Here is a 25,464-nt window from a genome sequence, read left to right on the forward strand (position 1 = left end):
CTAAACCTTGGGGCAAAGATTCAGGGTTCACCTGCAGTAGCGAGCACCTGCGTGCCTCTCGAGGCAGTAACTATGGCCACGGCGTGGGATTCCTTATGTCGCCACACATGAAGAATTTACACGTGACATATCACACCTAGAGAATTTACTCCGGGGACACCACCAGCGTGCAGTAATAAATAACAGAGTCGTATTCTGATTCCCACGTGGGGCAAACCACGCAGCATACCCTGACTCGTCTGGTTCCAGGATGCTTTAGTGATAATACAGCTTCACCGTGTGTTCGAGGCCGTGTTCCGATATTAGTGTTTCAGGGCCGGTCAGACCTAACCAGAGGCGGGGCTGACCACTTAGCTTAAGAAGCGAGCAGCAGATCTGCCAGACTTCCTGTTCAGGGTTTTCTAACCGCTCAGCCAATTTCCAGATCCCTAACATAATTACGATTTCTGTACGGAGCCTGTGTGAGCTTTGTAGTGTTTTGAAAAACATTAGCGTAAACTTTCCAGATATTTAAGACTCCTGTCCTAATGTGAGAGTTTCTAAAGTTATTTCCCCACTGGCTTGGCAAAGCTTCCCTGTCTCCACTCTTTGCACCTCTGAGTCTTCCCATGCTCTCCTGGCCTGAAACTCCTGCTCGCTCTACCTCTCTTCCTTTGTCTGTTATGCATCTTCGAAGACTCAGCTGAGACCTTAATTGTCCTGGGATGTGAGAGCCTTCTGCCTTGTCATCATGCAATGCTAACAGTTTGTGCTGAGATGCTCATCTCTTGTACCATCAGTTCTTAAAGAGCAGGGACCAATTTAGTCCATCTTGATAGCCCGGTACCTGGCCCCCTGTGGGGTAGTCGGTACATACTTACGAGACTGAACTGAATGGCTAGGTTTTAAGTGAAACCAGGAAGGGCCAGTGATCAGACTCCATCTGTTTACCTGGGCGAACGCGTCTGTCAGTCAAGTCCTGGTTGCCCAGGGCTGTTCCAGTGACAGGCAGGGCTTTCTCCTCTGGGACAGATTTCACTGTACCCTGAAGGCCCATCTGAAGGCCTTTGGAAGATGGGAATGTAAAATTATACTTATCACGATAAAGAGAGGTGCCGAATGATACACGTTAACCGTGAAAGGTTTAAATCACACAGGAAAATGCAAAGAAGAATTAAGAGTCACCTGAAACGCCACAGCAGAGAGCTGGCCATGGCTAACATTTTTGGCAAACAGCCTTCCAAACACTTCTTGGATGCACAGAACTATACACGTATTCTAAACAAATCAAATCTACAAACGAGATGTGCTTTCTAAAAGCCCTGTACACTTTTCATTCAATAACATGCTGTAGACCTTTGCACCTCAGTAAATACAGAGTGCCTCGGGCTTCAACGGCTGCATTCGATGTACAGGGGTGGGCAGAAGTAGGTAATCGTTATAATAGGTAATATGATAATAAATAAATAATAACACCAGAATAAGCTGCTCTGTGTACTCACAACTGTAAGCCTACATTTGCCCACCCCTGCATGTTCCATCAGTGAGAAGGACCCTTGAGCACACAGGTTTGCTTATCCAAGTATCTCCTTATGATAACCCCCTAGAGGTGGTACTGATGAAGCACAGGGCATATTCTCATTTAAATTATGTGTACATATAATTATATGCATGACTAAATAGATATAACATGTATAATTATAGATGCAATTCACTCATTTATATTTATAATATATTCACACAAATTTATAATATATTCACATAAATTTATAGTATATCTACATTAAATATATATCAATATATTTATATTCATAATATATGTCTATATTAGCTATATATGAATCCATAAATAGTTACATTTAATATATTTAAATATATTATGTAATTTATACATAATCTATAAATGTGCATGTATATAGTTTATATATGATATATATTTACATGCCATATATGAATACATAATAAATATATTTATACATTTATATTTGTAAATACAGATATGACTAAATTATACATAATTATATATTTTAAAAATAATTATATATTTATATTTATATGCACAAGTATACTATATAATATATAATAAATATATACTACAACATAATATAATTATATAAAATTATATATAATTTAGTCATATAAATGTACTATATATTATACATTTATTATATATTATACATATAATATGTATATGTGACTAAATAACTGCACTATCTGGGGCCCCAGAAAAACTGTTCCGGCTTCACATTCCCAGTGATAGCATGAGACAGGTGCCTTGTTCCTGCCAATATGAGCAGTGAAGCATGTTTTGCTTTTTGGGGGGAGGGTGTGGTTTATTTGATTACTAAGAAGTTTAATATCTTTCTGTATGTTTATCAGCCTTTTGAAATTTTTTCTTTTTCAGCTGCCCAATCACAAACTTAGTCCATTTTTCAATGGGAATGTTAGTTCTTTCCTGATGATCGAAGAGTCATTTTATGTCAGTCATGCGAACCTATTCTGTGTTGCAAATATTATTGAGTTTGGCACTTGTCTTTGAAGTTAGCGTACGTTGGCTGGCGGTTTGTAGCCACGCAGAGACTTTCCATTCCTATGTAATCAAACTGATCAACCTTTCTTCGATGGCACCGGACTTTATGGCATTACGAAGGGGACATTTTGCAACCTAAGACTGTAGAAACAGCCCTGTGTTTTTTATAGCACTTTTATGGTTTCGTATTTTATAGTTCAATCCTCAGATTCATCCGAAAAACTCTAGTATGAAGAGATGAGTTAGGGAATTGAAACAGTGCCTAATTCGTACATGTTTTTATTCCAGCGGGTTGTGGATGCATTTATCCAGTTACAGTCACTGGGGGCATCGTCTGTGTCGGCTGCCTCTTGGCTTCTCCACGGTGCTTCACAAAGAAATGACCTCACGTCTCTAAACATCGTCACTGCACAGGAGAAACCCGAGAGCAGGAAAATGCTGAATCAAACCACGCACACACATACCCAGAAGGAGAGAGGGGGGTTGTATCTGATAAATAAAAATATATTTGTTAACTTCTATGGTGGGATGTTTTTTAACCACACTGTTATAGAAATAAAGCATGATATATTTCCTACTCTTAAATCATATGCTTCAGTCTTTTGATTTAAAGACATATTCACACCCCTTACACAGAACAGAAGCTGGTCTAGATCAAAACAGAGAAAGAACATATTTACCAAATAAAGAGATAAGTATTATGTGGATAACTTAGAAAACTACACATGTGCAATAAATTGATTATGCTCCCCCCAACCAGTGTCATCAAGGCTGCTGGTAGGACGATGACAGTAATAAATGACAGTCACCCTGGGCATCATGGGGCAAGTCCTGTTCTAAGGGCTTGGCCTCCATTCATGCCTGTAAGTCTCACAACTGTCCTCTAAAGGCGGGTAAGTACTAGTACTGCCCAAGACATACAGATGGGGAAACTGAGGCAGGGAGAGTCTCGGTAATTTGCCAAGACTGCAGCTGAGTGAGGATTTGAAGCCAATTTGACAGATTTCAGGCCCACGTGTTTCCCATGATAGTGGATTTCAGGTCTACTGGAAATACCCCTAACTGCTGCAAGAGAGTCTCCAGACATCCTCCTGACAGCTGAGGAAGAGCTGGAGCGGCCAGTTACTGCAGAGCAAAGGTTGTTTTGGATTTCGCGGCACAGACAGATGCCTTATTCCAGAGAGGGAACCCTCCCTTGGCCAAGAGTCAGCCCCTTCCCCAGGAAATGGAGTTGGTAACGTTGAAACAACCATGTACGGTGTCAGACGGGCACTGGGCTTCTCGGGGGGATCATTTCCTCCTGATCACTAGATATTATAAATATCTAATCACTATATTGTACGCCTGAAACTAATATAATATTGAATGCTAACTGTAATTGAAAAATTAAAAAAAAATTTTTTAGAGAGTCAGCATCCTCAGTTCTAGTCACAGTCCCACTTCTTCAGTAAGTGAACTGGCGTGGTTCTTAGCTTGTTTCCTTCTGTGTCATGTGGGGGAAACAACAATCATCACACGGGAAGAGACCTTATCAGCTATAAAATATGAGTGTCAAACAGTCATGCTTTTGACGTAACAATTCAGTGGCAAAACACAGCCACGCTTAACGCTCCAGATACCCAAGGTAGGCCTCTGCAGCGACCTGAAATGAGATGGAAGCCCCGACAGGTGCCGTAGGGAGGTGCTACCAGGCAGGCGCTTACAGCAAAACGGGTCCTTTCCGCCGCACCAGCTGGGAGTCCAGGAAGAAGCTGCTGTTTTGAATTTCTGAATTCGGCGATGTCACTTGGGAGAAAATAACTCTGAGAAGTGCGATGGGTAAAGAAACCCTCCCCCATCTCTCGTGTTGCTGAGTCACTTTTTGAGAACTTCCCCCAGCACAGAACTAGCCTTGCCCACGGCCCCTGTCCTCCGTGCCTTTCACTGGACGGTGCCGGAGGGCCAGGAGGCATCTCGCAGCATCTTCACTGCCTTCTCCAATGCCAAGTTCATTCTTATTTTCTGCCTGTGGAAGGGCCCCAGGCAGTGACAGAGAAGAACAGGTCCCTGGAGGGGCAAGAGCAACCGAAGGAAACCCTCAAGACATAAAACGGAAGGGACATCACCAAGGGCCCAGCCACACGGCCCTGCCAGTGGTCTCTGAGAATGCAGAGGCTGCCTTGGAGCACTGAGTAACAAAGTTCCCCTTTTCCACTTTTCTCTATCCCTAACATTAAGAGAACAGGCTTGCAATACCGGTTGGCAAGGGAGAAAAAAAAAATAGCACTTGGATTTTTGCTTTTTTAAATAAAGAAACCATAGAACCTTTCTTGATTTTCTGTCGTAGAAGATTCTTCCAAACAGAAACTTCACTGTGACTCTCACTCAGCCAGGTTGACTATGCACCAAGGGACTTCGGGCAGGGTACGTTCTGAGGTGGGCAAGGGGGAGAGCAAAGAGGCTGGACCCATCTACTCAGCTGTACAACTGATGCTTGAGTGCTAATTATGCAGCAGGCATTGTTCTAAGTGCTCCCCATTGTTAACACATCTGGTCCTCCGCGCAGCTCCAGGTGGTGGGTACCATTATTATCTCCGTATTACACAACAGAAGAGGAACTCAGAAACTAATGAGGGTAAGTCACTTGTCAAGGACAACACAGGAGGTAGGGGAGCTGGGGCAAACCCCAGCTGGGAGAAGAGAACCTACAGTCACCCCTTCAGGCACACGTGGTACAGGCTTGTCTCCTCTCTCCTGTCAAAGCAATAAGCACCTATCAGAATGGCCCAGAAACTATCCACAAAACTACGGTATTTGGAGCAGCTTCTCTGAGTCAGACACTGAGCGGAGACACTGTCCCTTTGGAAGTGTGCGACGAAGCTCCTGGCCGAGGTGGGCTGATTTCTATAATTTCATGGGCGCCGTGTTCTCTTCTTGCCATTAAGACCGTTTCCAAGGCTCAGCTCAAGACATCATGGACTCTTTAAAGACCAAACCCGGGGCCGGGCTCCCTACTCATCCTGACTTCACATTTTTTTCCAGCTTGTTTACGACTACGATCCAATTCCAGCACAAACTCATCAAAGATGTCTCCTGTCCTTAAGGTTCTTGACGAACTCAATAAAAACAAAATGAGGGGAAAAGATTTGCTTGCTGACCTTTGGGAAATAACAACTTCAAAAGTCAACAGAAATTTCCTAAGCGAGCAAAAACATTACATTAGAGGCAGCTAACAACTATGACCTATTAGCATAGAGAGATGAACAGGTTCGCTTGCTCCTCCTCATTGGCCAAGCTGTCTCGAAATCTCTGCCTCTCTGCCGCTTCTGTGCACCCAAAACCCTGCTCCCCAGCTGAGCGCACCTCCCTCCTCTGCAGAGTCGAAGCTGAGCGGGAGAGTGGCTGCCTCTGCCTGAGGCCCCTTCTTCTCAATTCAGTAGTAAGTAAACTCCAAAACTGAAACTTGAAAGGAAATTCTAAACACCGACGCTACCTATCAGGGCCTTAAACCAGCTCTCTCCAGGAGAAACATAGTGTGAATTATGTATGCACTTTAAATGTTTCTAGTAGCCACATTAAATAAGTAAAAAGAAACTGGGGAAGTTAATTTTTAAAATATGTTCCATTTAGCCCACTGTATCCAAAGTATTATTTCAACATGTAATACAAAAATTATTAATAAGCTATTTTATATTCTTCTCTTCATACTAAGTCCTCAAAATCCTGTGTGTATTCTGCATTTATAACATATCTCATTTAGGTCTGGCCACATTTCACATGCTCAAGAGTCACGTGGGCAGTGGCGGCTGTACTGAATGGCACAGAGTTATACACTATTCTCTCTGTTACTGTCTCACAAACACAAACAGATGAATTAATCTACATTTTACACACTCAGAAATCACTACAGGAAGAAACAGTGACTTAGTACTTTGCCGCTAGCTGCTTTGAATCTGAAATCGGATAAATTTGAATCGGATAAATTTTCTCACTTAACTGTCACCATAACCTGTGAAGTGGGTCCCTGTAACATTTCAGGTGGGTGACAGTTTGGCATAACGTTACACACACACAGACACACACACCGGTTCCATGTTCTCAGTTTACATAGCCTAGACCAGAAGGGAAGTCACACAGCAATAGAGAGCCCAAGTGAGAGAAATCAGCCAAATTCCTTTCTACTCACTTTCACACCACCAATCCGGAATGATTTTCCGCAATAATCTCAGCACCTCCACTGAAGGGAGACTTGATACACATTAGACTCTCTTGGTCCTTAAGCCAAACTCAGCACCGATCAAGGCCACTCAGTCATATGGGAGGGGACTGGCATGGTCAGGGCCCAGCCTGATCCCTGACAATCTCTCGGCCTCCAGCCCCTGGCGTTCCAGAACCCTCCGTCCTCTCTGGGCAACGCAGTCCCTGCCTGCAGGGGACTAAGCAGCTCATGGCAGGGATCACATACTCACAAACAACGAGAGCTCAGACGTGTAAACGAAGAAAACCAAGTACATAAGTAAGTGGGAGCAGACAGCTTTCTGAAGGTGTTAGAGAAGCTTCGTGCAAGTTTAGGTGACACTTGGAAGAAGGGCAGGATTTAAAGAGAGGAAGGCAGGAGAGAGGGGCTGTGCCAGGCAGAGGTGCTTGTTGATGGATGGGAGGGCCTGGAGGGCGGGAAGCCTGTGGTGAGGTCACAAGGTGAGCGGTCGGGTCCGGCTGGAGAACAGGGAACAGAGTGAACAGAGTATGAAACAAGGCTGCCCAGGGGTGTGGGAGCCATTTTCAGAGGTCCCGAATGCCCACTAAGGATTTTGGATTTTACTGGTTAAGAAGTAGGCACGATAGAATGTTCCAGAGCAGAAGAATAACATGACAGAGAAGTATTTTAGAAAAATCCAACACAATCTGACATGGTGCAAGAAATGGACATTTGAAAACAAACAAGCACACGCAAAGAAGCAAACAAACAATAGAGGGGGTTGGTGGGCACCTGCTGAGGGAAGCCTGTGCTATTCTGGCTTATGGGCTCCACCAGCCCACACTCTGGTGGCGGCAGGAAAAGCGACATTGAGAGAAAGTTCAGAGTCACAGGACCTGGGAACCGGAAGAGACAGAGTCCTCAGCTTGAAAGCCTTTGCAAGGCGAAAGCCTACGTTCCTGGGCAGACGGTGGTGGCCTTCACGCAAGCAGGAGAGTCAACGTCGCTTAAGAGTCTCCCTCGCTTGGGGAGAAGCGCAGCAGAGACAGTGATCTTGGGTTGGAAATATTCATTTCCCTAGTAGGACCCGAATCTGTTCTGTGCACCTACTTCCACAGACTACATGAAGGACTGCTGAAAGAAATCCAACGAGCACTTGGCTTTCCTCAGAACTTGCTTAACTAGGTCATGATAACTTGAACCTGCTGGTCACTTATTTCGTGCAAGCTGGTTTGGCAATCTGCTCCGCTGTCCTCAGGCTGACCTCAGCAGATCTGCTGACCACTCTTCACATCTGCTCTGACCAATAAGGGAAGGAAGTTCCAATCGGGAGATGAGCTTTCTGGCCTGGATTTCACTTGTGAAAGGGCCACAGTATGGAAGGCACAATTCTAGATCTGAAACTTTTTACACTTCGCTATTTAAAGCGGAAGTCCATAGGTAAATGTCAGTGATAAATTTCCTCATCGATGACCTCCTGATGTATGAAATCTAGACATTAAGATGCTCATTTGTCACTTCACCCTTGATGGTGGCATAGTCTACATAAATTCTGTCACATGCATTTGGAGTGGTCAGGCTCCTACATAAACCAAAACATCACAGAGACCAAACTGCTTCATGAAAAGAGAAATTACCATTTGTAAGAACACAGCGCTTATCAGTGCTCCCCAGCAGGGCCTCGGCAGCTATGAAATGAAATTCACACCCTCAGGGAAAGATGGAATGTGCGTGTGTGCACACCGAGAGACACACACTTCAGAGCTGACCCCCAAATGCCACGCTTCACAGACTTCATCAACGCTTCAACAACGTGTGGTAATAACATCTTCAAACATTTAAAACCTTGAGCTTTTAAGAAGTGAATGAGGCCCCTTTGTTCAGTTAAAAAGAGATGAGTGATTTAGAAAGCAGGCTGTAACTGTGCAGGTTGGAATATAATCCAGTCATGGAATTCTCATTGCCTCTCTCAATCGGTGAGATGGCCAGTCTCCAAAGACACCCCCCCCCCCCCCCCCCCCCCCCCGCCCCAGCCACAACTGCTCCCTCCCTGTAGGAACAGACTCAGGAAATGGAGAACCTTTGTGTCCCCTTGCCCTCGGGCGGGTCTTGCGACTTGTGGCTTTCTTGGACTTTGAAGCCCGGGTCTTAAGAGATCTGGCAGCTTCCACTTTATCTCTTGGAAGCCATACTCATATGAAAAGTTGAGACTGCCCAGCTGGAAACAGAGGCCTAGTGGACAGGGAGGCCTGAGCCCTCTTGGTCAGTTGAGCCCAGCTGAGCCCCATTGAACTCCAAGCCGAATGCAGCTGCCTTGAGCCCAGGCACAAAGAGCAGATGAACCCCAGCCACCCATAGAATTGTGAGAAGTAAGAAATTGGTGCTGCTTCCAGCCGCTGAGTGTGGGGTTCTTTGTTATACATGGTAACAGATCACTGAAACAACGGGAAACAAAAGATACCAAATGGTTAGAAGTGGCCCCTTCGGAGACGGCCAAACGATCAGTGGCCATCTGTGATCACTCTGGGGGTTGTACACGTGTGCAGGAAAACCAGTTCCAATGGAGAGACACAGATAGGACCTGCTCTGTCCTATCCAAACACTAGCACTCGGCAACAGCCAGGGTACTGGCACCGACAGGCACACGGTACCGTGACACCTCTCCCCCCAGGCCCTTGTAGAGCTAGCAGAACCATCTCCCTTGCCTGGCTTACGAAGCTCTCCGCCTCCTTGTATTCCTGCACATGTTTGCTAGAGAGAATAACAAGACGACAAATGCAGGCGTGAATAAAACTTCCACACGAGTAGTGGGAGGATGAAGAGAAGTTAGCAGAGGCCTCAGCTGCACTCTCTGGCCAGACAGCGTGCAGCCCCACAGACGGGGCCGGCCCGGAGTAGACTGGATTGTCAGTGTCCGTTCTTGACCCTTCTCTGCATCCTCACCCTGGCCACGAACGCACTGCGATTAGAGGTACTTCCCTGCCTCCTGTCTTTGAACCCGTTCGTGTGACTTGACTTGACTGTTGGTACCAGTGCCAGTGTGCCAACTCAAAGCCCAAGTTTAAGTGGCATCTTGTACCTTGCTTGCACTTTTACCCTTTGCAAAAGGAGGGCGTGCCCCCTTGGCTCATCGTCCTGGGAGGAAGATGAGAGACATTAAGGCAGAGCCACTTGGGCTGACCCACCAACTCGTGACCAAGGGACACGTACTCATTGCTGAATGCCACTGGGACCTGAGCCAAGAGCTGCCCAGCACAAGGCTCCTTTATTAAATGTAACGTTTGAAAACCACAAATGGTACTAGAGGACAATGGAAAGTCTTCTTGGCTATAACAGTTGTAACTAAATTAGCAAACGGATGTTTATGTTCCAATGAGCTGTTTTTCCAGAAACTATGGTTTCGATGATCTATCAGGGGTGTCACTCATTTTCACCGGGGGCCACATCAGCTTCACGGTTGCCTTCACAGGGCCGAATGTCATTTTAGGACTGTATACATGTAACTAACTACTCCTTAACTAGGGGCAGGGAGCTCGGCGCTGCCGCTGGGTAGAAACAAGGTACCGGGCTGTATAAAACAAGGTGGAGGGCCGGATTCGGCCTGGGGGCCTTGTGTTTGCCACCTGTGAGATTCTAGATGCTAGTTTTATTAAGATGCGAGGTTCCTCGTCTCAGCTCTAAATCCTATAGAGTCACCACTAGAAGCAAATTCATTCCAGGCTCCTTACTTACAAGTAAGAAGTACTTACAAGTACTTCTTAAAGAAAAAGCAAAACCCTCCTCCCCATGTACACTAGTCCACTTTACCATTAGCCCTTCTGCAGCATTCCCGCGTCCTCACCAGGGCGCTGCGGCAACCATTACACCGGATCAAAAACTAGAGACTCTACATGCAGTAGAATTACTTGCAGTGACTAAATAGTGCAACTGTAGCTATTTACACGTAACCATTATTTCAGCAAAGTTCTTCATGGAACAAGAGATGAAGAGGTGCTCTCAGGAATACAAGGGCCACGTAAATGTCAGGAGTGGGTATTATTGTTAAAGTAATTCAACAGACACTGCTTCTTCAACTGCCTTGTAGTAACGAGATTTTGTACTAACACATAGAAACAATTCATCGGGGCAAGAAGTCATCTTCCAAAGAACACACTTAAGATGAGATGAACTCCAAAGCCCAGAAGTGGCCAGGAAGGGGCTGGCAATGGCCATTGAGGGCCCTGGGCTTGCTGTGAAATCAGAAGGAAGCTCAGCCGCTGCCTGGAGGCCACGGTCAGATGGAAGGGGAAACCGCTACCCGCCCCTCAGACTGCTTCCTCCAGGAATGAAGACCCAGTGGCGTCAGAGCTTTGAAAGAAATCTGGGGTTTCGTGTGAAGTGTCCTGATTCTTAAAGGCCGTCTTACCTTACATTGTAAAATTCGCTCGGAGCTGAAGAAAATGTATGGGCAGGCCACACGCGGCCACGGGTTGGCAGTTTGCGACCTTGGCACTTGATATTCTAAAGTCAGCTTGAAACATTACAGAAAGGCTAAAGGATGATTCTTAAATTCCTTGTATTTGTATTTTTAGATCTGAAATTTTATCATCACATAACCTCCCAACCCCACTGCAAACACTTCATTCTCTCATTTATAAATCCTCACTCCCTCTACTTTTGGACCTCGCTGCTTTCAGTCCTATAATTCTCTACCAGGACACCCTTATATAGGTGTCCCACACACCTATATAAGTCCTCCTAGTTATTGAAAACTTGATGCAAACGCTGACTTCTGCATAAACCCCCCATGATCCTCCTCGAAGTCCCCTACATATAAATTATAACAAAATTGCCCAGTGGGTCAGATGTGCATTGATTTCCATTCCATCTCATCAGCTCCTTTCCCCGCCCACCCCCCAAACACCGTAATATAATAACACCACAAGGATCCACCCCCATGGAAGTCAAAGGCCTGGATCAACAGGCCAAGATAAAGTTCAAGGGCACTCACCGCCAAACACATCTCCGTTCTGGTAGTTTTTCCCTTTCTGGGCTTCCTCTTCATTTTGAACAGTGGCAACATGCTTGGCGGAGGCACAGCCCATAGTCTCATTCGCTCAGCTTCAGCCGCGCTGCACTGCAAATCATCTCTACAGACACGGGGACATTTTTCTTTCCTTTAAACACGAAGAAAATCAACCTTCCTGCTGAGTCGGTCAAGACGTGCGCACCTGCAAGAAGTGAAAGCTAGATCAGAATGCGTGAGACAAAACCCACGTCTGGGTGTCTGGCTGTGCTGTGTGACCGCAGGCTCTGGAATTCCTGCCCGGATTCTTCGCGCTGGGGGTGTGACAGGGCCCCACTGAACGCAGTGCCCCATGGACCATCCTACCTCATCCTCGCTCAGCAAGCAGGAGCAGGAGGCACAGCCCCTGCACCACACATGGCTGAACTTTTTGAGGAGATACAAATATATATATTTATTTATTCCAATAAATACCAGAGCACTACTACTCCCCACCATATATGTAAAGCACATGCATGTTTGCTTATGTTTTGGAATATGAAAAACCTTCAGCCCTGGCCAGGTAGCTCAGTTGGTTAGAGTGTGGTCCTAATAACGCTCAGATTGTGGGTTCGATTCCAGGTCAAGGCACATACAAGAATCAACCAGTGAATGCATAAATAAGTGGAACAACAAACTGATGTCTCTCTCTCTCTCAAATCAATAAATAAAAAACCACTTTACAAAACAACCTTCAGAGGAAGGAAAGCATGCTCACAAGATGCACATCACTCAGGAAGCTGAGGAAGGTTCTCCGTGTTCCCCATCCTGTCCTGAAGGCCCGATCTCAGTTCCTCATGCTTTGCCGGAGGGGACACTCCTCTAACCAGGTGGCTGCTAAGGGTCATTGGGATTGCCACCGCTGCTGCTACGGGTCTGCGTTCCTGGCCAGCACTGAATGCAGCATCCCCTTCCTCCACATCTCCAGCTCCACGGGGTAAGATCACAGGTGTGGGCTCCCAGAATGAATTCCTTCCTCTTTAGAAAGGAATGTGGGAAAACCACCTCACAGCACAAAGGTGAGCAACCAGAAGAGGGGAGACCTCCCTTGCCCTGTCTGTGGCCAACTCTTCAGAATAAAGAAAGTGAAAATAGGAAGGAGAGGGGGAAACCCTAACAAAATTCCCAAAGGACAGGGGCAATCCAGTGACAATTTACTGTCGTCCTCTCTGGAATTCTCTCTTTCCTGTCTCTCATTCTGATTTCATGTTCCAGCCTCCTATGCTATGCAAGAAGTACAAGTAAGAACCTAAGACGCGAAGATCCTTGGCTACCCACCCTTGAAAAGCATGGTGTGATGTTTGAAAGTTGTGTTTGTATAAAAAAAATCTTAACTTGAATTTAAAATTTTGAAATCACATGAAAGTCAAATAGATGGGAGCAGGCTAACAAACATAAAACGTAAGAATTTTTAAAGGACTTCTCCGTTATTCAGGCATGGAAGCGTGGGACTTGGGAACAAGCAGATTAGACACGATTCACATTCAGCTCAAGTGATGATGACTCAGGAAGTTTCCATTTCATTATTATTATTTTTTTAAAACCACTACAGCTCCATGTGAGCACTCTCCAAATCATAAGTAGGCACAGATTTTGTTTTTGAAACATACACACTATATATTTTACAGCAGTAATTTCAAGAGTGATGTTTTTAAATTTTACAACTTCATCCAAATGGTATATTAATATTTTGCCCATTTTGAAAGGGATAGGAACCCATCTGAGAGGCATAAGATCTCCAATTCATAATGCTGACTGTGGGTCACTGGGGAAAGTTTTTACTATGCCATCTTCATTCTGCCCATAAGCAATTGTCTGGTTACTCACTCATTTAATCAACAGATACTTACTGAAAACTTCTAAGTGGCAGGCATGTGTTTGGTAGGTACTGGGTATACAGCAGCAAACAAGACAAGACAGGGTCCTCCTCTCCATCCCCACCGACCCCGAACACTCAGAGAAGGGAGACCATTAGAAAGACCAGTTCCACAGCGACGTGGTCCATCCACAGCAGGCTACCCATAGAATGACTCCCGTCACCCCACAGCACTTGGTTCAGCCTGGTGAGAAGGAATGTAAAGGAGGTCAGGTTCGAGGCCCGACCACAGCTATGCAAGTCACTGAAACAGCCCTGAACTGCATCTTTCCTGCCTGATGTATGTCAAGGTTGCAATCCTGCGGAAAATTCTCTTCCTTGACCCCCATCCACCCAAGACCTCAAATCAAACAGATCTTCAGAAATGTACCCCTAACGACTGCTACAGTAATCTACTCAAAAGCGTTTCCCTTTGGCGTGTACTAGCCTTCACAGAAACACTGGCAGGACCTTTAGCTTCTATTTTTCCACTAGCTTTTTGCTCAGCCTTTCTCTCCCAACCCCCACTCGTTCCTTTACCTCCTTGAAACCACACCACTCAGGGAGGGGAATCTGAGGGCGCAACAAGCATGTGGAGGCCACAAGACTGAGCAGATCTGAGAGTCTCATGTTCACGTATTGTTATGAACAATATGCCATTTCTGAAGCCACAGATCACAGCGTGAGAATTAGACCGAAACATCTCTTTGATGTTTAATGGAAACGTCTAACTAATACCAAATCCCACTGAGGATAATGATTTTAAACTGAATAATCTGTATGATAGGATCACCAGCCCCTCTAAATCCACGGGGTCTCGATAATTGCCCACAGACAGCAGCGTGGGGATTGCGAGGGGGAGGGGGATGGGTGGAAGTGGAAAAGGGGATAAAGGGGATAAATGCTCATGGAAAAATACAATAAAAAATAAACTATTACAAAAGACTAAAAATAAAGAATTGTCCATGGCTTTGTGTAAAAGCTTCCCCAGATGGTTGTATGGCTGCACACCTGTTCCGTAGAATAAGTTGTAATGCCTAGCCACGTGCTCTAAGCTAATTTAATTTAGCTCCATCTTTACAGGGCATTTTTCCTACTTTTGATAAAATACATCAGCAGATTTGTAAATCCAATGAAAATTTTTAAAAAGGACTAAGAAATGGGTAACCCTGCCTGTTTATCTTTCCCGTCCTTCCACCTCTGTAGCTAATACTTAGCTAATACATTGTAACAGGAGAGAGTTCTTTTCTGGGCACAGATAAGCCTGTTACTTTTCTATGAATACATATTATATACACGAGATATGTCTCACCTTTTATAAGGAAAGATTATGATAGCTTTTTTCAACGCTAATCATTTTTTTTAAATGTTTTCAGCTTCAATGAGGTATAATTGACAAAACTGTAATATAGTCAATGTGGTGATGTGATACGTATTCATCGTGAAAAGATCCCCACCATTGAGTTTGAAGTGTTAACACATCCATCACCTCACACATTTACCTACCTTCCTTCCTTCCTTCCTTCCTTCCTTCCTTCCTTCCTTCCTTCCTTCCTTCCTTCCTTTCCTTCCTTCCTTCCTTCCTTCCTTCCTTCCTTCCTTCCTTCCTTCCTTCCTTCCTTCCTTCCTTTCTTTCTTTCTTTCTTTCTTTTTCTTTCTTTCCTTCCTTCCTTCCTTCCTTCCTTCCTTCTTTCTCCTTTTCTTCCTTCCTCTCTCTCTCTCTCTCTTTCTTTCTTTCTTTCTTGAGAACACAAGTTCTACCCTCTTGGCAAATCTCAATTACACAATACAGTATTGTCATATAATCACCACATTATGTTTATATACATTAGATCCTCAGACCTTATTCATCTTATAATTCAAAGTCGGTGGCCTTTCACCAGCCTCTCCTCATTTCCCCCACGTCCCAGCCTCTGGCAACCCCCGTTCTTCTCTCTGTTCCTATGAGTTTGACTTACATGACACCAGCCAACCACATAGTATTTGTCTTTCTTTGCCTGGCTTATTTTACTTAGTATTATGCCCTCTACGTTTATCCGTGTTTTTGTAAATGATAATATTTCCTTCTTTTTAAATAATATATATAACACCTCACATTTTCTCAATCCATTCATCTGTTGACGGACACTTAGGCTGCTTCCAAACCTTGGCTATTGGGAATCATGCCACAAAAGCATGGGAGTCTCTTCCCGTGCTCACATGTGGTCTCTCCCAGGCAGTGCCATCCTCACCTCCGGATGTACCCCAGAGGGGGCATTGCTTTATGTTTTGAACTAGAAGCACAGTTTCATCAAAAAACCCACTCTTCTAAACTTGGGAAGAAAAAAAATAAGCAGAATCTGTTTTCAGAAAAATCAAAGAGATATCTGACTTAAAAAAAAAAGTCTGTGGGAAAGTATTTGTAGTTACGTGATATGATGGATAATTTCACTTTCCTCCAATTAGTCATGGGCTTTTTCATTTTGGAGAGAAAAGCCAAAAATACTATAAATAGTTTCCTTGTCAAGAAAGATACTTCTAGACATGAATTAAAAGTGGCAAGCTCCATGAAGAAATCGTAGGCCAGAAAGAATGTGAATAGACCACAGGCGACTTGGAGGACTGGAGAGAAATCGAACGGTGGATGCAACGGGCACGCTGAGAGCTACGACGTCAGCAGGCCAAGAAAAAGATGTGGCCACGTCACTAATAGATCAGGGGCAAAGTACCCCTTTCTTCCGCTGATTAAAAAGGGAAGTCAAGATAGGGCGACATCTAAAAAACTCCTTTCTTTTATTGAAGAAAGAGCCAACATCTAAGCTCCAAATAGAAAAAATGTATGTATAAATAACTCACCAGTCTGTTTGCCCATCTGCTCGGCTTCACCATAATGAGTGTTAATACAGCAGCCCGCTGGCGACAGGCGGAGGGAGGGGGTGAGAAGGGCAGTTTAAAAGGGATTTCTAGTCCTGAAGCTTTGGTGTCCTCGGGCTACTGTTAACACCTTTTCGCATTCCACTGTGCACGTTAAAAATAATGCACAAAGAGACGTCACATGGGACAGGAGGGTAATCTGAGAAAGTCAAACCTTCCTGTTACAAGCAATTGCTGACATCTGAGAAGATACTCATTCCCTGCCTCACACTCCTCTGGTGGCGTGACAGTCGACAATACGCTATTATCTCCCCAGAAACAGGAAGTGTGGCTTCTGCTTTCTTTATGGGAAAACTCTCGCTTCCACACAGGACAATGTATAGACGCATCTCTCAGGAACAATAAGAAGACGCCCTGTGCAAGATGATACATTTCTGCTGGATTTCCCGCAGTGAGGTGTGGGGAAGAGGCGGTGGGGGCAAGGTGACAAGTGGCAAGAGTGCTGGAGGGGGAGTGGTCATGGGTCGCACGCCTGACTCCGTGCCAAGGCTGGACGTCCTCTCTCTGACCCCGTCTCTTTAATTGTATGGTCAACCTAAACACACGTCCAAGCGAAGCTAAGGATGAGATTACTCCTCACAAAGAGGCCCTTTCTTACCTAGACTCAATTTATTTAGAAACTTTGTTTCAACCCTTACCCAGTTAGGACATACTCGTGAACTTCTTTTTTTCCCCCCCAAAATTTCCAGAAACCCCATGAGACCTAAAGATTATCATCAATGATGTTTTGGTCCAAGGGCGTTGATTTTAATGGTGTACAAAGTTTAAAAATGAACAAAGCATAGCTCCCCCTTTCCTCTTTTCTATCCACCTTTTAATGAATAAAAATGAAATGAATTTTAAAGCTATTTCTTGTAGGAAGCTGGTTAGAAGAAGCTCTGGAAGTAACTGTTCTTCAGCTAAGGATTTAAGAGTTTAGCGCCTTATCCTGCACCTGAGCACTCACAGGTTCGTGCTTGGCTGACACTCTTCCTGGGAAGGCAAGACGAGAAAACCCCGGGCCCTGATTCAAGTCACCCACCCACCCTAGGGTGAACCTATGCGGCACTATGCTGTTTCGAGGTTTGCTCCTCGGTGATCAAGGCCAATAGCAGAAACTCCTGGACTCCGGAAGGGCTCTACCTGTGTCAGTGGGGAATCTTCCCTATCATGACACCATGCTGCTTCACCACGACACTTGGGACAAAACCATGTGATTTCTTGGCCATTAGCCTAATCACAATAGCAGCTTCCCCTCTTTTTAAGAGTTGTTTGGAAAATCCAGGTAGGTGATGGAATGTGTTGAAAAGCACTTGTAAATGCTGGGTAATATTCTTCTGTGCGCACTTTGCTAGGCCAGGTGCATGTTACCTGTCAAAGCCTTGGCGTTTCATGAACATGGATTGGGTGGAATCAATTCGCCAGAGAGCTCCTGTAGGCAGCCCCAGAGAAAATGAGTGAAACAGATGGAAAGGGAAAAATAAAAATCAAAAAGTGACAAGAAACCACCCTGGCTGGTGTTGCTCAGTGGATTGAGCGCCGGCCTGCGAACCAAAAGTTCACCGGTTTGATTCCCAGTCAGGGCACATGGCTGGGTTGCAGGCCAGGTCCCCGGTTGGGGACACATGAGATGCAACCACACATTGATGTTTCTCTCCCTCTCTTTCTCCCTCCCTTCCCTTCTCTCTAAAAATAAATAAAATCTTTAAAAAAAAAAGATTGACAAGAAACTAAAAGTAGAAGTATGAATTACTATAAAAGTACAATTTGATTTTAATCTAAACAAGTAAGTCGTGATTCTTCCTGAACGGCGGGTGGAAAACATCCTGGGGGAATCGACGTGTTGAAACATACCATGAAGAACAGATACGATTCCTGCCCTTGAAGGGCTAGCACTCTGTAGGGCTAACAGATCATAAACAACGAAATAAAATAAAAGTCCAATGACTAATGCACACTGCAGGGAAAGAAAGGGATCAGAGATGTTCCTGAAAGTCATAGGCTATGTCAAGTTAATTAAATTAGTGCTTGCCTCAGCTTATTTTTTGCAACAAGAGATGCTGGAACATCCGACATACTCACTATGCTGCTCTAAGACCCTGGGTGACAGATGAGGACAGTGAAACAGATGTCATGTCAGTTTGGAGCTGTTGATCCTCTTTAACACCATGAAGTACAACAGAACAGCAGCTGGATTAACCCCTCGCAAATCTGAATGTCACTTTCATGGTGCCGAGGACAAGTCGGACGCCATTGACCTTGTCTGATGCGCACAATGGAAAAACACGCATGGTGCTTTCATCACTCAACTAAGAACCTCAGCCCTGACTGGTGTGGCTCAGGGGGTTGGGCTTTGTCCCTCAAACTGAAAGGTCACTGGGTTGATTCCCAGTCTAGGGCACATGCCTGGGTTGCAGGCCAGGTCCCTGGCTGGGGGCGTGCAAGAGGCAACCAATGATGTTTCTCTCTTTCTCTTTCCCCTCCCTTCCCCTCTCTATAAAATAAATAAATAAAGTCTTTTAAAAAACTGCTATGTTCCACATTTTTTATTCAATTCCATCTCTATACTTAATACTAGCCGGGCTCATGTCTCAGCCTTAAGCTGGTTACTGGGTGGATAAAAAGAAATATAACCAACAGACATAAAAGGTAATGAATTATCTAAACTAATCATTAGAAGCAAATGTGAGAATCATTCCCAAACAACAACAAAAAAGTCTGCTTATATATTTTTGAAGACTTTGGTACTAGTATTTGTGTATGCATAGCCTTAGAATTACATACTTTTAGCAAAGTAATGTAGTAACACTTTAAAAAGATCTGAATCCTAGAAACTGAAAAACAGTATTTCCCTCAAAATCTAAAGACGCACCTCTCCTCCCCCCTAAAATAACCTTTCCTCCTTTCCCCGCCTCCCTACTAAAATGAGTGAAATCACCCACGACAGACAGACGGTGCGGACTCTGGCCTAAGATCGCTCTCTGTGTGCTCTGCCCCAGGCCACACTCTCCCAGGTCTGAGGGGAAGTCAGCAGCGGTCCAGTGACTGAGTGAACCCACCACGTCTGCTGGGCAGAGAGCTGCTGACTCAAATAAGCATCCCTAAGGGGAAGCCTTGGTGTCTGAAATTCTGTCTTCTAGAACCTTCGAGCGCCATCCAAAACAGCTCAAGCTCTGGAAGTACCCTGAAAATTTAGAGAAAGCAAATAGGTGAAATCTTTTTGTTGGTGAAGGACTTAGTGTTGTGTGTCTCTCTTCCTCACACACACACCATAAAAGTTCTACAGATGCAAAGATTATACCCAGTATTTTGCGGTTTTGTGAGGGGAGCAGATGAGTGGCTCTGGGTAAGTTATGAAGGTCACAGTGCCCTGGGGCCTCATTGAGAAGACGGGATAAGACCGTGAATTTTGAGAGTAGTAGATGAGATGATGTACGTAAAGGGATTAGGACAGCACGTGGCAATTAGTAAGCAGTTGATATGTGATAGTCATTGTCGTCGTCATCACCACCATCATTACTTAGTCTTTAGGAATCCCACCAAAGTAAGAGGCAGACCGCACATTCTTCTGTGGCAGGAGAAGCTTAGGGGTCACGTGAAGCCCCCGCAGAGAGAGCCCTGGGCAGTGCCTGGGGGCAGGGAGGTTGACCTCCCCGGGCTCTGAAGGCAAAGGCTGCTGTGTGAGCACAAGGTGAAGGTCAGAGAGCTCTCCCATGCTTTGTGACAGTCTCACTTCTTCCTGCTATTACCTGCGCATTTGTCTCTATTCGCCCCCAGGGAGAGTTCCAAGGTAACCACCACGTGCTAATCATTCTTCTCCATATTCCCTGTGGCACAGGTCAGGCACACAGTAGGCCTACAGCAGATGCTGAGTGAGTGAGTCCTCTTAGATAACTCTTCTCACAAAGAAATGTCAGGGGCTTTTAAGGAAGGGAGCTCTCCTCAGCCCCGTGTCCTAGGTCGCCAGCACGGACAGTGACTCTTTAGCTCACAGGTGACCACAGTTAAAGATGTTCATCGCAGACAGTTTAAAATCATGTACAGTATATACTCTCTGAAAAGCCAGAAAGGGAATGATGTGGAGTATTATACCAGTCTAAAGCAATTTTGAAAACTTTTGATACACTGTTGGTCCTAATCTGACCCAGAAAATTACACGAATTATTTATTTTAACAATCATTTGTCGGGGAGGGGGTGCTTATTTAGCTCTCAACATTCCATTACAGACCAGAGATTCCAAAATGGTAAGTCAGCCAAACCTTGACGCACATTTCTTGACTTTCAGTTAAAATCTACAGATGTTTAGAGATGCTTCTAAAACACACCCATCTGAAAAATCAAGATGTTTTTTGGTTTGGGGCCAGTTTGTTTGGGTTTTTTTTAATTGCTGATGTCTAAATCTTTGATTAGCTCTTCAAGACAAAGAACTCTTTCAGAATGATGTCCTTAGAAGACCAAACAAATTGAAATTATAAATATCATTTTCAGATAGCACAAATCAATACCCCTTTAGCCTACTGAGCTCTCATGCTGCCCTCAAGAAATGCACAAGACTTTCGGGAACTCCCCCAGATTTTGTAGAGCTCGGCCAAAAACGCATTCTGGGCAACCATCTACTTAAACAGAAGGAAGGAGCTGAGAGAAGAGGCCCAGGAGGACAAAGCAAAGTCAGCTGATAAGGGCCTCCCCTACCTAACGTACAGGAAATGCTCCCCACCCCCCAGCGAGTTCGCTCCTGCCTCTGCTTGTCTGCACCTGCCGTCACCTCTGTGAGGTCTGGTGGGGTTTGAGATCGCGGCAACATAAAAGGGAGGACAAGAAGCTCCTCCGTGGCCCCGATGCCCTGCTTCAGCCACTGAAAAGCTATTAAAGAACATTACGGGGTACAGGTTATGAGCTAGTATGACCTCAAACATGTTACCAAAAATCTGCAGTCTACTCTGAAATACTTCTTTTCAATCAGCCCAATGTTCCCCAATTGAAGTAGTGTAATTAGTGAACATGGTGTTCTTTCCAGCTTGTCCGGCAAAATGTACTTAGAGAATGAGACCAGAGTGACAATCTCGGGGGGGGGGGGGCGCTGGACAGCGGGGACAGCGGCCATGGGACCGGGGCCCACCAACAGGAGAGCACAGCTCAGCATCCAGACTGGTGCGAAGTGGCCAAGAGATCCACGCCCAATCCCAGTCTGACACTGGGCAGGCACAAGTCTTCATGTGAACGGAGAACTACATGCACGGCTTCATGAAAAACCCTTTTCTTGGAGAAAGGGACGGCACTGAACGTTTAAGGTTTGACCACCTTCTCTTCTGCCCAGCTGTCATCTCTGTGCGACCTCCAGTGGGTGGCCAGGCTGAGGCCACTCTGGTCCTGAATGTGACAAAGGCACATCTGGCAAGCTGCTTAGTATTCATGTATGTGGGAGGATGTCACCTTACCGTCACCTCTGTCACATCCACTGTCATTACCACCCTAGGAAGGCTACTGCAAACATTTTCCAATATCAAGAGCTCCCTGAAAATTTTTAGAATCCAAATTCAAATTTGTATTTGTAGATTCCCGTCTGGACCCAGCCTCGAAACCTCTCACTTATTCCTCAGCCTCTTCTAGGCTCTATTTTTTCGTTGTTGTTGTTGTTTTTAAAGATTTTATTTTAATTATTTTTAGACAGAGGGGAAGGGAGGGAGAGAGGGAGAGAGACATCAATGTGTGGTTGCCTCTCATGCGCCCCCAACTGGGGACCCAGCCTGCAACCCAAGCATGTGCCCTGACTGGGAATCAAACCAGCAACCTTTGGTTCACAGGCTGGCACTCCATCCACTGAGCCACACCAGCCAGGGCTCTGGGCTCTATTTCTTTCTGGACAGCAGGATGGTCCTACGGGCAGTTTTAAAAGCCTCAGAACATGATTAAAAATTTTAGTAAAAAATTATACTTCTCCTAAGTTAGTAATTATCCCATTAATTTTCTACAACAAAGACAAATTACAATCCTTAATGCACTGATTCTGTTGGCTCCTTCCTGGGGCCCGAAACCCTCCAGGACTCACTAATGCCCCTGGGGTAGAGCCCAAGATATGTGGACTTTCAAGCTAGACATGTCCTCAGGGATCACTGAAGCCAAGGTTCTTAATGTTACAGATGAGAATACTGAAGGCCAGGGAGTTTAGGTGACTGACTCAGGGTCCGCCAGGTCCCAGACCCACTGACCCACTCCTGTCACCTCTCCCTACTGCTCCAAGGTAACTCTCCATCATAGCATCCTCTCCCTCCCATCAGGTGGTCCCACAGACCACCCTTCCCCCTCAACATTCTGCTCCCATGCCCACCTCTCTACTGCTTAAGCCTTTACTCTTCCAGTAAGAAGCCTCCACACCATTCTGTCCCTTCCTTCCTTTTCTCTCTGTACTAAACTCTTACTGATAGAGTCAATTATTTGGTGTTTCTTAGAGGGAAGAAATCATCTCTTGTGTGTGTCTCGCCTGCTCTGTTGGGTGCGCTCCCAGGCAGAGAGTAGGAACTCAATAACCAACCCTTTTCAAAACGGCGAGCAGTGGGCTGCCTTGGTCTTCCCTCCTCCGCACCAGCAACCTGCCCTGCCTCTGCCTAGAAGGCTCTCCTTCCTCACCTTTGCCTGGCTAACTTCTACTTCGTGCGAGCTGTCCTTCCCCAAAGGTCCCAGTACACCTGGTAATTCCCCTTCACAGCCCTCATAGAGTACAGGATTCTCAATGCCTAATTGCCTATCACTTCGACAAGTCTAGAATATAAACTCCCCGAGAGACAAAGACTATATGTTTCTTGTTCCCTATTATATCCCCAGCTTCTAATGGTGCTTAGCTCAAAATATGGGCTCGATAAATAAATAAAAAATGAATGCTTCCTGAAAGAAAGTTTAAACTTCTTCCGATGGAAATCAAGGCTTTCCAACTACCTCTCCAATCTCACCCATTTGTTGGTAGGTGCCAGTCCAGCCTCCAGCTACTAGCCGCTGAACAATGCTCATATTCTAACCTTAACTGCTTTTGGTCAGTTTCACTTAAACCGGAAGGCCTCTCCATTAATCTCTCCCTGTTATTCAAATTGTACCCATTCTTCAAGGTTCAGAACAAGTCTTATCGCCTCTAAGAAACCTTGCCGCAGACCACACAGATCTTCCCCTTCTCTAAATGCATCCGCATATGTCCGTACAGCCCATTCACCACCGATGCTTTGTTGCTACCTGTCTGCAGTCATCTTCCCATCTCAGTCTATCCTGGCCTATGGGACCACCCCTTTTTCTGAAGTCAGCATTTACCTTCTTTAAAATAAAAAAAAAAAAGATTTTATTTATTTATCTTTAGAGAGGGGGAAGGGAAGGGGAGAAACATCAATGTATGGTTGCCTCTCACGCGCCCCCTACTGGGGACTTGGCTCACAACCCAGGCATGTGCCCTGGCCTGGGAATCAAACCAGGGACCCTTTGGTTTGCAGGCCCTCATTCAATCCACTGAGCTACACCAGCCAGGACCACCCTCATGTAGGAAATAATTACACACACAGTCATCTCCTGGACTGTGTTTCGTATTATTGACTTCAGTGCATTTTGTCTTGGTGTCCTAATTCATTTGTGAATTTTTCAAGGCAAGTCATGCTTTTGATGTCTTTGAGTCTGTGCAATTCTTTGTAGGAGGTTAATAAATACTTCTTACTTGACGTGTTGGCTACAAAGCGAAAGTGTACAGGCTGAGAGAATTATGCAAATTATGAAAAAGTCACTTTTTCCAAAAGTGCAGTTGAAAACTTTGAATTATTAGAGGCTGTTTAAAAGATCTGTTGATGGTATAATTACACCATAATTTAATAAAATCACTTTCTGGATAAAGGTTATTTTTAAGTAGAAACTTTTGTCCATACGATAGAAAATTCTGAATAGAACCAAAAATTTAGAGGAAAAGGAATAAAAAGAGCAAGAAAGAAAAACATATGCCCAAGAGTGACACTCCCCACCCCACACCTAGCTGTGGGGTGTGTGTGGCTGCAGCATCCACAATTGCATCAGTTAACTTTTATCACAAGGTCAAGTTCACGACTGAGTTACCATCATGGCTCCACGATTGTCTGCCCAGCAACTAACTGCCCACGAACAAAACAATTCTCCCAGTACTGCAGGGGGAGGAGGGGAGGAAATCAATCTCTTTTTCCTAGTTTGCCATCAACATTTCCTTACAATTATTCTTTTGATGTACTGTGTCTAACTACTTCATTTATTTATTTCCTATCTCACCACACTCCTCCCCAAAATATGTCCAGCAGCTGTTTTCAACCATAAATACAATCTTGGAACATAAATGCGTGCTCAGGATTCAAAAATTCAGGGTTCAGTAACCTAGCAACAGAATGCTAAGACCTCCAAATCTGTACCCTCCACCGCCGCATATCCACATATCCCCAGGACATTAAGTCTGCAAACCCACTGCTCAACTCAGGTTTGGCTGATCACAAATCAATACTGGCCGGCAATGGGAAGGTCACAAAACACAGGAGGCTTTTTGCTGGGCTCCAACAGCTCGAGTGTCGAGGACTACAAATAGGAAGTGTACACCAGACACATTACCAGAGCCCCACAGAGTGGCCAATTAGGACTCAACACTGGGAAAATCCAAATGAGCCACATCTCACATATGCCAAAAGCTGAACACGGGGTTTCGTAGAAACCAACAAATGAACCCACTACCGGGAGCATTCTGCCTGATGAAGACGACAAGAGGGAAAGAAAAGGACACTTTAATGCTTTCTTTGAATGAATTAATGAAAGGTGAATTCTCATCCCCAAGAGATACTCCACGAAATAAAATAAAGACTCATTTAAAAGTAAGACTCGTATCTGCCTCCCTGTTCTGTAGCTTGTCCTCATTTTCTCTACCTTGCTTTAATGAACATGGGTTTCTGGGGGCATTTTAATGAAAGGTCCTTCATTTCTTAAAAAATACATGTTTTTTTTATTG

The 25,464-nt window shown here is 44.9% G+C and overlaps 1 protein-coding gene across 2 annotated transcripts in view; it reads right to left on the reverse strand.

Annotated features, from left to right (window-relative positions):
- The window catches only part of C12H1orf21 (chromosome 12 C1orf21 homolog), a 188,893-nt gene that overhangs the window by 103,227 nt on the left and 60,202 nt on the right, over positions 1-25,464 (reverse strand). For both annotated transcript variants that reach the window (XM_053915768.2, XM_024552706.4), the window contains exon 2: positions 11,677-11,896. In XM_053915768.2, the coding sequence (XP_053771743.1) occupies positions 11,677-11,770 (94 nt within the window). In that variant the 5' untranslated portion in view covers positions 11,771-11,896. The remainder of the gene's footprint in view (positions 1-11,676; positions 11,897-25,464) is intronic.

The sequence above is a fragment of the Desmodus rotundus genome, chromosome 12 (assembly GCF_022682495.2).
Source record: "Desmodus rotundus isolate HL8 chromosome 12, HLdesRot8A.1, whole genome shotgun sequence".
Classification (NCBI taxonomy): Eukaryota; Metazoa; Chordata; class Mammalia; order Chiroptera; family Phyllostomidae; genus Desmodus; species Desmodus rotundus.